At 44.0% G+C, this 17,451-nt stretch overlaps 1 protein-coding gene across 1 annotated transcript; it reads right to left on the bottom strand.

The window, feature by feature from the left end:
- Nucleotides 1-11,671: 11,671 nt before the first annotated feature.
- Nucleotides 11,672-12,793, bottom strand: KCNJ1 (potassium inwardly rectifying channel subfamily J member 1). Its single transcript, XM_069740942.1, has one exon. It carries the CDS (start codon nt 12,791-12,793, stop codon nt 11,672-11,674), a length of 1,122 nt encoding a protein of 373 aa, XP_069597043.1.
- Between the last annotated feature and the right edge of the window lie 4,658 nt (nt 12,794-17,451).

Here is a 17,451-nt window from a genome sequence, read left to right on the forward strand (position 1 = left end):
CAAATCCTTCAATTCAGCCACCTGTGTCCATTGACCTTCATGTAGTGTTACCTGATGGTTGGCCATATCTACAACGAAGGGTTTCAGCTCAAGCAATCACTCAATCAAATAGGTGCTGGCCCACCGGGTGGCTTGATCCACAATTGCCCGTTTTCCAGCACGTCTCTTCAAGATGGAATACATTTTCAGGATTCTGGCAGCAATAACAAATTTCCTCATTGTGCTAATCAGAGTTCCAGCATGTACCTCTTGCAGACTATCTCTTACTGCCGGCTGCAGCGTGTGCACAACACAAATCATGTGATGAATAGAAAAGAGGTGTGAAGCAGCTTCAACAAGATCATCTAATTGTAAAGCATCAGTTTACTGTTCTTCTGTAGTAATACCAGTTTGTTCCTCAGTTACAGGATTGTGTCCATCCATCTCAAACATACTGAATCTGAAGTTTCCGTCTGACTGCTGTTCACCTTCGTTATCCTCTTTCAGGTCTGCCACTAGGATTTTCGGGGCCCTATACTGACAAAATTTTCAGGGCCCCTTTGAGACTACGCCCAGGCTCCAGCCCTCGAACTGTCCACAGTCCCACCGCTCTCTTGGAAAATCTCCACCTCTCACCAATCAAGCATTTTAACAATTCCCATTGCCAGATCACACATATAGCCAGCAGTTTTTGTTTTGGCCAAAATATTTTTTAATCTGCCTCCACGACAAGGTCAACTCTTTTGGCTGGGCTCTACTCTAACCTATTAAACATTTGTTTAAGTATGCAGTACAATTTTGCTATATTTTTATTTAATTTCAATTTTTTAAATGACCAATAATATCACATACAAGGAACAAATACCACCACACCATGGTCAGATGACATATTACCACTACATAGTGACCGAATACTGCATACTGATCATTAATAAAAAAAAATACTAATATCACCTTGAGTGCCATTATACACGGGATCTGTACGTAGTATGCAGTGTCCGTGCACAGGTAATACAGTGATCACTGGTGACAATAAACACAGGAGCTCTGTATATAGTGTCAGTGTACAGGTAATACAGTGATCACCAGTGACATACACAGGAGCTCTGTATACAATGTCAGTGTACAGGTAATAGTGATCACCAGTGACATACACAGGAGCTCTGTATATAATGTCAGTGTACAGGTAATACAGTGATCACTGGTGACATTGTACATAGGAGCTCTGTATATAGTGTATAATGCCAGTGTACAGGTAACACACTGACCAGTGACACCTCTAGGTGAAGTCTTTCATCTTTGCGTTTCATCTTCTTCCAGCCAGGGCTCGTTTCTGCAAGAAATAAGTTATTTAGAGCTCCGCTTGCAGAGCACATTACTTATTTTTTTCCCAACTATATACTATAATAATAATCTTTATTTATATAGCGCCAACATATTCCGCAGCGCTTTACAGTTTAACAGTTTCAAACACAAAAGTCATAAGTAACAACGTTAACAATACAATAATTAAAGCAAAATAAGACGACCCTGCTGGTGAGAGCTTACAATCTACAAAGAGGTGGGGGAGATACAAAGCACAGGTGTGTATTTACAATTATGTAAAATGATACTACACCAGATGAAGAAAAAATGGCGACATAATGCCGCTCTGCACAGTAATGGGACAACCCCATTTAAAGAGCATCATAAAAAATAAATATATAACTGCAGTAATATTATCCCTTAATTAACCCCTATGATAATAATATCCCCCATCCTGGCCCCCGTGTGTCTCATTCCTGGCTCCAGCCATATCTTCTCCCATCCTGCCCTCATGAGCAAAATGTTCAGTTTGTCTGATTTTCCTCTTTATGTTTTTGAGTAAAATGTAAATTGTTCTTTTATTCTATAAACTACTGGCAACATGTCTCCGAAGTCCCAAGCAATACATTTTGTGTTTTTTCTGACAAAGAAAAATGGTCAAAATTAAAAAAAAAAAAAAAAAAACTCCAGTGTTTTCAGACCTCAAATAATGCAAAAGAAGACAAGTTCATAATCATTTAGAAACAACAATACTAATGTTTAACTCAGGAAGAGTTCAGAAATCAATATTGTGTGGAATAACCATGATTGTTAATCCCAGCTTTCCTGCGTCTTGGCAGCTTTCCTCCAGTCTCTCGCTCTGCTCCTGGGTGACCTTATGCCTCTCCTGGTACAATAATGTCAGCCGTTCTTCTCTGTTTGATGGCTTGTGACGATCCATCATCCTCCTGATTACATTCCAGAGGTTTTCAATGGGGTTCAAGTCTGGAGATTGGGCGGCCATGACAGGGATTTGATGTGGTGGTCTCTTAACTTTTGCCAGAGCTGTATATGAGCGGTCTTTTAAACATTTCTGCTCTCATTGTTACAGTAACTTTGTTACTTGCAAAATATCTTGTAACTGATGGTTGAGACGCTCTTTCTTCCATCTTTGCATGGCAGTAAATGCTGGGCACTGGTTTCTTGGTGTGATCTTTCTCTGGCTGGTTTCACACGTCCTGATATTTCCGATACCAGAGATATCAGTGTCCATGTGTACTACGTTCTGCACACGTGTAGCAACCGTGTGCCGCATCAGTACGGATGGGGAAGTAGCGCTACTGTAAGCGCTGTTCCCCGGTGGCTGATGGTGAAGCCGGCTGTCATCCATTCTCCTTCCCTGCTCTGCCAGCGAGCAGAGGAGAATGAATGATACGCAGCGGGCACTGTGCTCGCAGCCGGCATGAACTCCTGTGACCTCAGGACCATGGGTGTCATGATCCATTCCAGAGTTTAGTCCTGTCTGCTCTTTCTCCGGGCGGATCATGTTAAGGGTTAACTTTGCTCTACCTCAGTCATGGGCTTTCTCTTTTCCTGCTTCTGCCCCTGAACGTGTGTGGACAGATTCTTTGAGGCTTTGGGACTGATTTATGACGAACCAGACCGAGTCAGGGTAGCAGAGGACATAATCATGAGTCTCTCCCAGAATGAACTCACTGCTGAACAGTATTGTTCTGAGTTTAGGCGGTGGTCCGTTGAGGTGTCTTGGGGTGAGTCTGCTCTGAGGCGCCTGTTTGAGAGAGGACTTTCTGATCATCTCGAGGATGCGCTGGCCCTTCATACGCCACCCAGTTCCTTGGTGGAGGCCATGACCCAGGCCATTCGTATGGACCGGAGGTTACGGGAGAGAGGAATTATCCAGCGTGAGATTCCTGTTTTGCCTGCCGAGTCTGAGGTGATGTCATTCAAGGAGACTATGAAAGTTGGTGCCACCAATTTCAAAGAGAAGGAGAGGAGACGGCGATGTGATGGGAAATTATGTTTTTATTGTGAAGATCTGGGACATTGGAAGAAAGACTGCCCCTCTTGTCCATCAAGTAACAAGCTGCCGAGTCTGGGTGATGGTCTAGGAGGTCATTCAGACTCTAAGGTACCATTTTCGTCATTTCAAAAAGTTTTGTTAGAGGTGGAACTGTGTTGTGGAGGTGGCTTTGTATCCACTTCAGCGTTTGTGGACTGTGGATCTGCCATGAACTTCATTGACTAGTCTGGTGTCCAAATTAAAGTTAGGGACAGTTAGGCTAGAGACTCCCATTCATATAGTTGCCTTTGATAAGACACCGTAGGCACAAAATGTCCTTAAATTTGTCTCTGAGGAGTTCTTCCTCAAGGTGGGTTCCTTGCACCAGGAACGAATTTCATGTTAGGTTATGAATAATCTTCCTGCAGGACTGATGTTGGGGTTCCCCTGGTTGCAGAGGCATAATCCTGTTATAGACTGGGGATCTCGTGATATTGTTAAATGGGGTCCTAATTTTTCCAATAATTGTCTTTCTGCTGTGTTTGTGTCCGCCATTAGTCCTGAGGGTATTCCGGAGTACCTAAAGGACTTTGGGGATGTGTTCTACGAAAAAGAGGGTGAGGTCTTACCACCCCATTGTCCTTTTGATTGTACCATTAATCTTATTCCGGGTGCTAAATTGCCCAAAGCCGGTTTGTACAATCTTTCTGGCCCGGAACGTATTGCCATGAAAAACTATATCTCTGATAGTCTACGCAAAGGTCACATCCGTCCCTGTGTCTCACCTGTGGCCGCGTGATTTTTTTGTTGTCAAGAAGAAAGATAGTGGTTTACGTCCATGCCTCAATTTCCAGGAACTAAATAAAATTACGGTGAGAAATACCTACCCTTTCCCACTCATTCTTGATCTCTATAACCAATTGTCTGAGGCTAAGTGGTTTTCCAAACTCGATCTTAGGGGAGCATATATAACCTTATCCGCATTCAGGAAGGGGATGAGTGAGTGGAAAACGTAATTTCTCACCTCCGAGGGTCTGTTTGAAAATTTGGTCATGCCCTTCGGTCTCACTAACACGCCTGCTGTGTTTCAGAACTTCATGAATTATGTATTTTCTGATTTTTATCGGGCGCTTTATGGTTGTATACCTGGATGATATCCTTGTTTTCTCGCCTGACAAGGAATCCCACAGTGGTCAGTTACGGGCTGTTCTTCACAGGTTACGGGGAAATTCTCTGTTCGCTAAACCCTGAGAAATGTTTGTTTTGTGTCCAGGAGCTTTCTTTTCTGGGGATCATCCTTTCTGCCAATGGGTTTCGGATGGATCCCGGAAAGGTACAGGCCATTGTTGATTGGGTGAGACCCAGAGACCTCAAGGGGTTGCAGCGTTTTCTGGGTTTCGCCAATTATTATCAGAAATTCATTAAGGGGTTTCTCAGGTAGTCAAGCCACTCACCGATCTCACTCGCAAAGGGGCTGATCTCAAAGTTTGGTCATCCTTGGCAGTTAAAACACTTTTTTAATGTAATAAATGCTTCATGACTGTTCCTGTATTAGTTCAGCCCGATCCATCTGAACAATTCTTTGTAAAGGTGGACGCATCAGAGGTGGGAGTAGGGGCGGTGTTGTCTCAGGGACCCGTTACTTTGACCAATTTAAGACCAGGTGCTTTTTCTCCCGGAAGTTTTCTTCTGCAGAGAGGAACTATGATGTTGAGAACCGGGAGTTATTGGCTATAAAATTGGCTTTTGATGAATGGAGGCATTTTTTTGGAGGGGGTGGTTCATCGGATAACGGTAATTACTGACCACAAGAACTTGTCTTATATTGAAACTGCCAAACGGTTAACTCCTAGACAGGCTAGGTGGTCGCTTTTTTTCTCTCGTTTTCATCTTTCAATAACTTTTTGGCCTGGTTCCAAGAATGTCAAGGCTGATGCCTTATCTTGCAGTTTTGATCCAATATCGATAAGTCCCTTCTTAAGTCATTTGTACCATCCTCTGCTGGGCCTCCATCCCCTCCGCCTCCTGTCTCTGTGGATGGTCAGACCAAGTATGAAGTGGAACAGATTGTGGATTCTCGCATGGTCCATAGTTCACTTAAGTATTTGGTCCATGGAGGGGTTACGGTCCTGAGGATCGATCTTGGGTCCCGGCACGATCTGTCCATGCTTATCGACTGGTCTGGGCATTTCATGCACATTATCCTGGAAAACCTGGGGGGTCCGGTGGCCTCACTTGAGAGGAGGGTACTGTCATAATCCATTCCAGCGTTTAGTCCTGTCTGCTCTTTCTCCAGGCGGATCATGTCAAGGGTTAACTTTGCTCTGCCTCATTCTGGGCTCAAGTTTTCTATTTAGCTTCCAGGTATCCTTAGGGTGGTGTCAGCTATAGTTCTACCTTCGGTGTGTGAACCTGACTCTGGAAGCCCTTGATTTGTCCTGGTGTGAACCCTGACTTGTCCTGTGTCTGTTATCTTCTTCTGTCTGCCCTTTCCCAGCGTTTCTCTGTTTGTCTCTTGATCTGCTTGATTCTCCGGTTCTGACCTCCTGGCTTGGCTATTGACTAAGTTTCGGTTTGTCCCTATTGTACCGTATTTTGCCCTTCCTGGTTTACTGATCTCTTGCTGCGTCCTGACTATCCATTCTGTCTAAATCCTTTTGTACTGTCGTGCTCTCTCTTGCTCTCTCGGCTTTTCTGACCACTCTCACCACTTTGTGGCATCTGTTCTGCTGCTCAGTGTGTGCAGTCTCGTTTCCCTATCAAGCTCCCCCTGGTGGAGGTTGCGCTGTACTGCACTGCAGCTGCATGACAATGGGAGAATGCAAGAGATGAGGTCACGGCAGTTCAAGCTCTGTCACAGTGACCTCATCACTTGCATTCTCCCATGGTCCTGATGTCACAGGAGTGCATGCCGGCAGCGAGCCCAGACTCCGTGACATCACTGCTAGTTACTGAGCCTGCGCCCTCTGCATATCATTCCCCAGTTGTTTACAGCCGGGCCGGTTGCATTAGCACCGCTCCCAGGTGTAAACTGTATGTCCCCTAGATATGGATTATGGCGTGGGACTGACTGAACGCCAGACAGGTATGAGTATATTGCTGGTTTATTATTTTTATTTTTTTATTGGAGATCGAGGACATCGCTTGAATTACCAGTATAATAAAGATGGCAAAACTGTGTGGTGTATGATTTCATTAAAATACTTTATTCTTACTGTGTGGTGTTTATTTAACCCTTTACCAACTATAGGATTAGTAATGGATAGATGTCTTATTGACACCTCACCATTACTAAGCCAGGCTTAATAGGAAGGTGACATTAACCCCCATTACCCCACTTGCCACCGCTACAGAGCAAGTGGGAAGAACTTGTCAAAGCTCTAGAATTGGCGCATCGAACAGATGCGCCTTTTCTGGGCAGCTGTGGGCTGCTGTTTTTAGGCTGGAGGGGGGGGGGGGTTGGGTGGGGGCCATATCTATGGCCCCTTACTAGCCTGAGAATAGCAGTCCACACCTGTGAGTTTTGCTGTGTTGGTTTATAAACATAAGGGGACCCCACATCTGGTTTTTCATTCATTCATTCTCGCTTGCTGGCAGAGCAGGGGAGAATGGATGGGAGCCATGTTCAGCACCAGCCGCCGGGGAACAGCAGCTTACAGTAGTGCTGCTTCCCTGACGGCCGTCCGTGCACACAGAGGACAGTGTGCACTGTTCTCCATGTGCACGCATGTGGCACGTTTTGCAACCCGTGTGTCTTGCTGAAAACAGGCATGTCTGCTTGTTTGGCACACATACACACGGTCCGTGAAAACACGCTGACATGTGCATAGACCCATTCATTTGAATGGGTCTACGTGTGTCAATTTTCTCACGTACTGGAGACACTGTCACCACACATACCGGAGACATGGACATGTTAAACCTTCCTCAGTCACAGCTTTGAACACTTCTGGGTGTAAGCATTGCAAATGTCTTTTTAGATAGAATGCTTTTGTAGGAGCATTTTTATCACTTCCTGAGTATACACTGATAATGAGCTCACAGCATTTGTTTTCATCTGTCATACACTGACTCACAAAATATTTTTTGTCTTTAGTTAACGTGAAATTCTCAAATACATCTGACTTTATAGGTAGCTTATTAGACATTTTGTAATCATATAAATTTGCTCTCAAAGTCATTGTAATTCCTGCAAGAATAGGTGATCATGTATAATTTTCGATATAAATAAAACAAACTTTGCATATATCAGTAGTACAGATGACCAATAACATTTTGTAACATATGTGATTAGCTTTATTCTGAACTTTCAATCTGATATTTCTCAAGGTACTGCTCAGTAAATGTTTCACATCATGATGCTTCAGTCTATGAAGAGGGGAGAAGGGAGGGAGCAAGTTTGTTCTGAATTATACCCTTGAAAGAAACTGAACCTGCTAGCGCAGCTAATAACATGAAGAGCATCAGATCAGCTAACCTCTCCAAACATGAGCTCAACATGAAGTATGCAGGGAAAACTTAGATTGGACTATTGCGAGGCGATGACCTGCTGAGAATGACCATTGTTGAGCAAACCTAAAGATCCCCTTACCCATAAAAGAGTGTTTTCCTAAGGCTATGTTCACACGTTCCTGATTTCCCTCCTTTTTTTTCAGGACTGAAAACCGCAGCTCTTGGCAGAAAACGCAGGTCCTTTTTTGGTGCGTTTTTTGATGCGTTTTTTGATGCAGTTTTCTATGCAGAGTCTGTGTGTTTTCTAGGAAGTTTTTTAGGGTTAAAATGGCTGAAAATACCCTACCCCTAACCCTAACCCTATTCAAACCTTAGTGGAAAAAAAAAAAATTCTTAATTTTTTTATTGTCCCTACCTATGGGGGTGACAAAGGGGGGGGGGGGTCATTTACTATTTTTTTTTATTTTGATCACTGAGATAGGTTATATCTCAGTGATCAAAATGCACTTTGTAACGAATCTGCTGGCCGGCAGATTCGGCGGGTGCACTGCGCATGCGCCCGCCATTTTGCAAGATGGCGGCGCCCAGGGAGAAGACGGCCGGACGGCCACCGGGAGGCCGGGTAAGTATAAGGGGGAAGGGATGAGGGCACGGGGGGGGGGGGGGCGTCGGAGCACGGGGGGGGGGGGGATTGGGGCACGGGGGGGGGGGGGCAGCCACACCGCAGCGGTTCTGCACCACAAACCGCAGAAAACCCGCAGATATTTTTTTCATCTGCGGGTTTTACTGCGGGTTTGACCTCACAATGGAGGTCTATGGGTGCAGAACCGCTGCAGTTCCGCAAAAAGAAGTGACATGGTCCTTCTTTTTTACCGCGGCTATTCAGTGCGGCTTTTTTCGCGATTTTCCGCAATGTGGGCACAGCAGTTCCTGTTTTCCATAGGGTACATTGTAATGTACCCTGTATGGAAAACAGCTGCGGACCCGCAGCAGGAAAATCGCGGCGATTCCACATGAAAAAAAGGATGGTGTGAACATGGCCTTATACAGCTCCGGCAAAAATTAAGAGATCACCACACCAAATCCCTGTCATGGGCAGCCCACTCCATACCTGAACCCCATTGAAAACCTCTGTAATGTAATCAGGAGGATGATGGATCGTCACAAGCCATCAAACAAAGAAGAACGGCTGACATTATTGTACCAGGAGCGGCATTAGGTCACCCAGGAGCAGAGAGACTGGAGGAAAGCTGCCAAGACGCAGGAAAGCCGGGATTAAATATCATGGTTATTCCACCAAATATTGATTTCTGAACTCTTCCTGAGGTAAAACATTAGTATTGCCGTTTCTAAATGATTATGAACTTGTTTTTTTTTTTTGCATTATTTGAGGTCTGTAAGCAGTTTTTTTTATTTATTTTTTATTTGGACCATTTCTCCTTTTCAGAAAAAATAAACAAACTGTATTGCTTGGAACTTCAGAGGCATGTTATCAGAAGTTTATAGACTAAACAAGCAATTTACATTTTACTCAAAAATATACCTATAAAGAGAAAAATCAGACAAACTGAACATTTTGCTGTGGTCTCTTCATTTTTGCCAGCGCTGTGTATCGGGCTGATAATCGTGAACACTCGTTTTCGATTATCGGCCTAATTAATTGGGTCTGAGAGGCTTCTTTACTGGGGAAGATTTTTACCCTTAACAAGCACTTACCTGCTATATGGGTAGGTTCAGGGCGCCTCTATCTTGTACGCCCCTCCACACCTCCCTACACAATATCTAGCTGTCGGGATTGCTCAGCCCACAGCTATCGCTCCTGAGTCTTTCATACACCGGAGCGCTCAGCTTGCCTAGGGGACCATCGGAGTAATCTTTTAGAAAACAAAAGGGACAGCCATCAGAAATCCGATGTGTTCGATCTTTCTCTCCCCCAACATTATCTGTCGGAGGAGAGTTGGGAGGTCCGCCACACCAACATCAGTGGGCGCGGACTACATTACTGTTATGTATTTGGGGGCTAGAATAACATAGTAACATAGTAACATAGTTAGTAAGGCCGAAAAAAGACATTTGTCCATCCAGTTCAGCCTATATTCCATCATAATAAATACCCAGATCTACGTCCTTCTACAGAACCTAATAATTGTATGAATAAATACATTCTGATTCTATGGCGGCTGAAGACATGTGGCTCTGACCTATTATTTTCGTTTTGTATACTCTCCTTATATTCAGATGCAATGTGAGGACGTCTGACGGTGTCCTGTTATTAGGTTAATTCCCCCCGAGTTGCTCGCTCCCCATTACACCAAGCGTCATTTCCTTACATCACTGGTCCCTGGCTTATATATAAGGTTGACTTTCAGCGAACGCAGTTCACCTTCTGAAGAAGTTCCATGTGTTACGTTGTGTCAGCGCCTGAAGGTGAAGGTGTGTGTAAAACTGATGTGATGCATCAGCGATGTGTGAACATGGCAAATTAGTGACGCCGTCACATCGGTGGAATGTCCGATCGCGTATTCAAGTCCCGGGGGCTCAACAGGTCTGCAATGAAGTCACTCGCACAGACGTCTGCAATTAAAGTGGCTGTGAATGTCAGTCAATGAATTAGTCATCTAATTAAAAGTTTAATTTTCCAGTGTATTACAGATGACACTACATATAATAGTAATGTAATGTTTATTTGATTTTTTTTTTTTTTTGCAAGGCCTAGGTTTAAATCACAATGGCACATAAATATTGAGAGCTGATTTTATAGCATTACTTTTCATACATTGCATCCATGTTAAGCCTCCGTTCTGCAGCGACTTTAAAGCTAGGACTAAAAGGTGACACTGAAATCGCGGCACATATTGCAACGTTTAATGTGACCATTTCCAGTGACGTTGCCTCGTCACCACAACACAGTCTAATGTTTCCAAATATGTTGGATTTTTCATTCCTGGTTGAAAATCGCACGCAATTCACTTTGTATAAACTTCGATGCAAGTCGCATGTGACGTGTGTGGAACTTGTCTGCCACTTGGTGGTTCTTACAGAAAAATCCGAGCTACTTTCTGGAGACTTGCAGTCACGTAGCCCAAGCCTTACAGTAGAAGTCTCTGAAGAGCCCATTGCAGAAGCCTATGGGGTCTCACCATACAGTATTTCTTTGGCCTCCCCTATAATATACAATGGAAAGCATTTGGATTTTCTTTTCCTGTGGAGCGTATATTGCAGCCTTTATGTATATGTATTAAGAAAATACTGATGATTCACGTGGCTAATGATGGGTCTACACTGCTGATGTCTATAGATCTGGAAGTATTTTGCTTTCTTAATTGCCTTTTACTTTTTATGTTATAGTGCAACTTTAGAAAAGGATTAGTGACAATCCCTCGTTCCGCTCTTCTCCCTGCAGGACATAGTGTAACAGAGTTGTGCATGCGGCAGGATACTAAAGTGCTAAACAGAGGTTTGAGTCCTAAAATGTATATCCCTTGGCAGCAAATATCTGCTCACTGTATCTTTAAGGGACTGTGAAATGAATAGGACCAGCGAATATATGAATATATACTGCATTATACTACATGTAAGTATACCATACGAACACTATGTATGCAGATGTCAACATATTCGGCTTAGTGTTATACATAAATTGTGATTTTAGTGCTCTGCTTACATTATTGTGGTAATAGTATGAAAAATACTTATCCTATAAAAGATATAATTTTTACACGTAATATATGTCGGTAAGGTAGTTACTGTATTGTATATTTTTTTGCAAGCCATCTTTCTCTTTTCGCCTATCTGTTTAGTTGACGGATGTTTAATGAGACATTTGAGGACTTTGTATATTTTTCTTTCTCATAGAGAAGTTTTACAAATAATCAATCCATGTGGACTCTTCATGGAAAACCCATATTCCCTCCCAGAAATAGAACAACCAAGCCTTTACATTTTTGTTTCACTTGCTCCGTCGGTCTCTGATATCTCTGTGACGCTGAAGGCAGGGTTGTCGTAGCCCATCTTACGCTTGATTTTGGCCTCCCTCTCGTTGTACATACAGAATGCACAGTGTGGAGTCTCCACCTCGATAGTCTTGCTGAAGTTACTGAAGTCTACGCGATACTTTCCTTCCTTGGTTTTTGAGACGATTGGGGCAAATCTAAACCCCCAGAGCACTTCCTCAGGGATGTAAGAAGTTCGGACCTGGCAGGTGGCACTTGTCGCCTCCACTGTGCCATCTAAAAAGACCACAATCTCAAAATCATGTTGTAATAAAGTCTCTGCTGACATCTCGAAGAAAGGGCTGCTCTTATCAATCACATGGTAAATTGTCAGCGGAGACACAAAAAAGAGGTTCTCGTTTCCTGCATCCACTACGAACTCAATATTGACTTGATCCAGTATGATCGTTTCCCCCTCTGGGGTGAGCGTCGTTTTCAGCAATTTTCCATAAATATGGCTCCCGATCAGAAGGCTTTTCCTGAGATTTGCCACTCTGATAAGTAGACACAGCTTTCCACCTCTCTTACTAATTACCGCATTCTTGCTGAAAGTGATCGTCTTGCCTCTCTTTTTGGGTCTCGAGATTTTAGCTAGGATGGCTCCACACATGAAAGAGTTAATAATGACCCCCAAAATTGACTGAGCGACCAGCAGGAATATAGCTGTCCCACACTGCTCCGTCACACAGCGAAAGCCATAGCCGATGGTGACTTGGGTTTCCAAAGAGAAGAGAAATGAAGAAGTCAGTCCATTAATATTTTCAACACATGGCGTGTGATTAGCTGGTGGGTCAAACTCCGGAAGGTCTTTATGTAAGTAGGCGACGGCGTACCACAGCAAGCCAAACAGGAACCAGCTCCCCAGAAAGGCTGAGATGAAGATGGTCATCTTGTACCTCCATCTCAGGTCTAGGACAGTAGTCCAGATGTCCGCCAAGAACGCCACCTGTTCTTCCACATTACCAAACTCAATGTTGCACCTTCCATCTTTAGACACCAGTCGTGCCCGGCGACGCTTGTTTTCTTTGCGGTGGATGTTGAATATCTTCCTCAGGTAGGAGAGCATCCTGCAATGACAGGGATAGGATCAGTGTGACAAGTTGTTACAGGCAGACAGGACTGTGATGTGATGGATCAGCGGTTATATATTACATGAAGAAAACTACTGGGATTGATGCCAGAGGTTGGTGCTGGCTATTGCTGCTCTTCCTGTTTATCCACATCAACATTCAAATTAACATTGGCGATCTCGACCTGTAGGGATGATGCCCAGCATCGCTGACAGTATAACAGGGATTTCTAGGTACATACCATACAAATGTAGTTTCCTGTACTTATTTCTCCAAGTTCTAACATCATCGCTGAAGTTATATTTTTCCTTCTTGTGGATGGGACACTGGTGATGACCTGGTAACCGCTTTTTGATTAACATTTACTGTACATTTAATGATTGCAGAGTCGTGTTAATGGTTATTTCAGTCCTTGCTGGGCGTGTTGGTGAAAGAGTAATCGTCCTGCCGCTGATATGAGACATATCTGGCCTGCACTCTGCACTATTATTCCGTGTTGGCTATGCCATCCTTTCTCTACTGGTGATCCTCGTTGGCTGTAGATGCTTTGACCCTATAAATATCATTATATACAATGCTGTATTGACCTTACTATCTTTAGATCTACTCTGTCATGCCCTAACTGAGTAACTACAGAATATTACCGCCGTGTCCGCCCACGCTCCAGTGTCCTGACGGGCTGCTGGGATCGGGGCGCGCCGCACTGTCAGCCTCCCCAGGTCCCTTGCTGTCCGCACATGCGCACTCTTAGGCCTCGGCCGCGTGCTAGCCGGATGCACTAGGCTTCTGCCAGAGTCCTGACCCGGAAGTGATCTCGCCGGGCACCCGGTGTCAGGTATATCAGATGGCTTCAGCCATATCTCGGCACCTGATTATTACTTCCTGCAATTGCCTGTGTAGGTGCTCTTCCAGGTCCCTGTACACTTCCAGTGTGTGCTCTGTTACGCTCTGTCCCTGTACTCGTTCCAGTGCGTGCTCTGCTCTGTCCCTGTACGCTGTACGTACATTACTGATCCTGAGTTACCTCCTGTATTGTACCCCAGAGCTGCACTCACTATTCTGCTGATGCAGTCACTGTGTACATGCATTACATTACTGATCCTGAGTTACCTCCTGTATTATACCCCAGAGCTGCACTCACTATTCTGCTAGTGCAGTCACTGTGTACATACATTACATTACTGATCCTGAGTTACATCCTGTATTATACCCCAGAGCTGCACTCACTATTCTGCTGGTGCAGTCACTGTGTACATACATTACATTACTGATCCTGAGTTACCTCCTGTATTATCCTCCAGAGCTGCACTCACTATTCTGCTGGTGCACTCACTGTGTACATACATTACATTACTGATCCTGAGTTACCTCTTGTATTATCCTCCAGAGCTGCACTCACTATTCTGCTGGTGCAGTCACTGTGTACATACATTACATTACTGATCCTGAGTTACCTCCTGTATTATACCCCTGAGCTGCACTCACTATTCTGCTGGTGCAGTCACTGTGTACATACATTACATTACTGATCCTGAGTTACCTCCTGTATTATACCCCAGAGCTGCATTCACTATTCTGCTGGTGCAGTCACTGTGTACATACATTACATTACTGATCCTGAGTTACCTCCTGTATTATACCCCAGAGCTGCGCTCACTATTCTGCTGGTGCAGTCACTGTGTACATACATTACATTACTGATCCTGAGTTACATCCTGTATTATACCCCAGAGCTGCACTCACTATTCTGCTGGTGCAGTCACTGTGTACATACATTACATTACTGATCCTGAGTTACATCCTGTATTATACCCCAGAGCTGCACTCACTATTCTGCTGGTGCAGTCACTGTGTACATACATTACATTACTGATCCTGAGTTACATCCTGTATTATACCCCAGAGCTGCACTCACTATTCTGCTGATGCAGTCACTGTGTACATGCATTACATTACTGATCCTGAGTTACCTCCTGTATTATACCCCAGAGCTGCACTCACTATTCTGCTAGTGCAGTCACTGTGTACATACATTACATTACTGATCCTGAGTTACATCCTGTATTATACCCCAGAGCTGCACTCACTATTCTGCTGGTGCAGTCACTGTGTACATACATTACATTACTGATCCTGAGTTACCTCCTGTATTATACTCCAGAGCTGCACTCACTATTCTGCTGGTGCAGTCACTGTGTACATACATTACATTACTGATCCTGAGTTACCTCCTGTATTATACCCCAGAGCTGCACTCACTATTCTGCTGGTGCATTCACTGTGTACATACATTACATTACTGATCCTTAGTTACATCCTGTATTATACCCCAGAGCTGCACTCACTATTCTGCTGGTGCAGTCACTATGTACATACATTACATTACTGATCCTGAATTACATCCTGTATTATACCCCAGAGCTGCACTCACTATTCTGCTGGTGCAGTCACTATGTACATACATTACATTACTGATCCTGAATTACATCCTGTATTATACCCCAGAGCTGCACTCACTATTCTGCTGGTGCAGTCACTGTGTACATACATTACATTACTGATCCTGAATTACATCCTGTATTATACTCCAGAGCTGCACTCACTATTCTGCTGGTGCAGTCACTGTGTACATACATTACATTACTGATCCTGAGTTACATCCTGTATTATACCCCAGAGCTGCACTCACTATTCTGCTGGTGCAGTCACTGTGTCCATACATTACTGATCCTGAGTTACATCCTGTATTATACCCCAGAGCTGCACTCACTATTCTGCTGGTGCAGTCACTGTGTACACACATTACTGATCCTGAGTTACATCCTGTATTATACCCCAGAGCTGCACTCACTATTCTGCTGGTGCAGTCACTGTGTACATTACATTACTGATCCTGAGTTACATCCTGTATTATACCCCAGAGCTGCACTCACTATTCTGCTGGTGCAGTCACTGTGTACATACATTACATTACTGATCCTGAGTTACCTCCTGTATTATACCCCAGAGCTGCACTCACTATTCTGCTGGTGCAGTCACTGTGTACATACATTACATTACTGATCCTGAGTTACCTCCTGTATTATCCTCCAGAGCTGCACTCAGTATTCTGCTGGTGCAGTCACTGTGTACATACATTACATTACTGATCCTGAGTTACATCCTGTATTATACCCCAGAGCTGCACTCACTATTCTGCTGGTGCAGTCACTGTACATACATTACTGATCCTGAGTTACATCCTGTATTATACCCCAGAGCTGCACTCACTATTCTGCTGGTGCAATCACTGTGTACATACATTACATTACTGATCCTGAGTTTCCTCTTGTATTATTCCCCAGAGCTGCACTCACTATTCTGCTGGTCCAGTCACTGTGTACATACATTACATTACTGATCCTGAGTTACATCCTGTATTATACCTCAGAGCTGCACTCACTATTCTGCTGGTGCAGTCACTGTGTACATTACAGTACTGATCCTGAGTTACATCCTGTATTATACTACAGAGCTGCACTCACTATTCTGCTGGTGCAGTCACTGTGTACATACATTACATTACTAATCCTGAGTTACATCCTGTATTATCCTCCAGAGCTGCACTCACTATTCTGCTGGTGCAGTCACTGTGTACATACATTACTGATCCTGAGTTACCTCCTGTATTATCCTCCAGAGCTGCACTCACTATTCTGCTGGTGCACTCACTGTGTACATACATTACATTACTGATCCTGAGTTACCTCTTGTATTATCCTCCAGAGCTGCACTCACTATTCTGCTGGTGCAGTCACTGTGTACATACATTACTGATCCTGAGTTACCTCCTGTATTATCCTCCAGAGCTGCACTCGCTATTCTGCTGGTGCAGTCACTGTGTACATTACATTACTGATCCTGAGTTACATCCTGTATTATACCCCAGAGCTGCACTCACTATTCTCCTGGTGCAGTCACTGTGTACATACATTACATTACTGATCCTGAGTTACCTCCTGTATTATACCCCAGAGCTGCACTCACTATTCTGCTGGTGCAGTCACTGTGTACATACATTACATTACTGATCCTGAGTTGCCTCCTGTATTATACCCCAGAGCTGCACTCACTATTCTGCTGGTGCAGTCACTGTACATACATTACTGATCCTGAGTTACATCCTGTATTATACCCCAGAGCTGCACTCACTATTCTGCTGGTGCAATCACTGTGTACATACATTACATTACTGGTCCTGAGTTTCCTCCTGTATTATACTCCAGAGCTGCACTCACTATTCTGCTGGTGCAGTCACTGTGTACATACATTACATTACTGATCCTGAGTTACATCCTGTATTATACCTCAGAGCTGCACTCACTATTCTGCTGGTGCAGTCACTGTGTACATTACAGTACTGATCCTGAGTTACATCCTGTATTATACTCCAGAGCTGCACTCAATGTTCTGCTGGTGCAGTCACTGTGTACATACATTACATTACTGATCCTGAGTTACATCCTGTATTATACTCCAGAGCTGCACTCACTATTCTGCTGGTGCAGTCACTGTGTACATACATTACTGATCCTGAGTTTCATCCTGTATTATACTCCAGAGCTGCACTCACTATTCTGCTGGTGCAGTCACTGTGTACATACATTACATTACT

The sequence above is a fragment of the Ranitomeya imitator genome, chromosome 10 (genome assembly GCF_032444005.1).
Source record: "Ranitomeya imitator isolate aRanImi1 chromosome 10, aRanImi1.pri, whole genome shotgun sequence".
Taxonomy (NCBI): Eukaryota; Metazoa; Chordata; class Amphibia; order Anura; family Dendrobatidae; genus Ranitomeya; species Ranitomeya imitator.

What these genes read in the sequence shown, in the direction of transcription:
- KCNJ1 (XM_069740942.1), bottom strand. Translation starts at nt 12,793, where the DNA reads ATGCTCTCCTACCTGAGGAAGATATTCAACATCCACCGCAAAGAAAAC.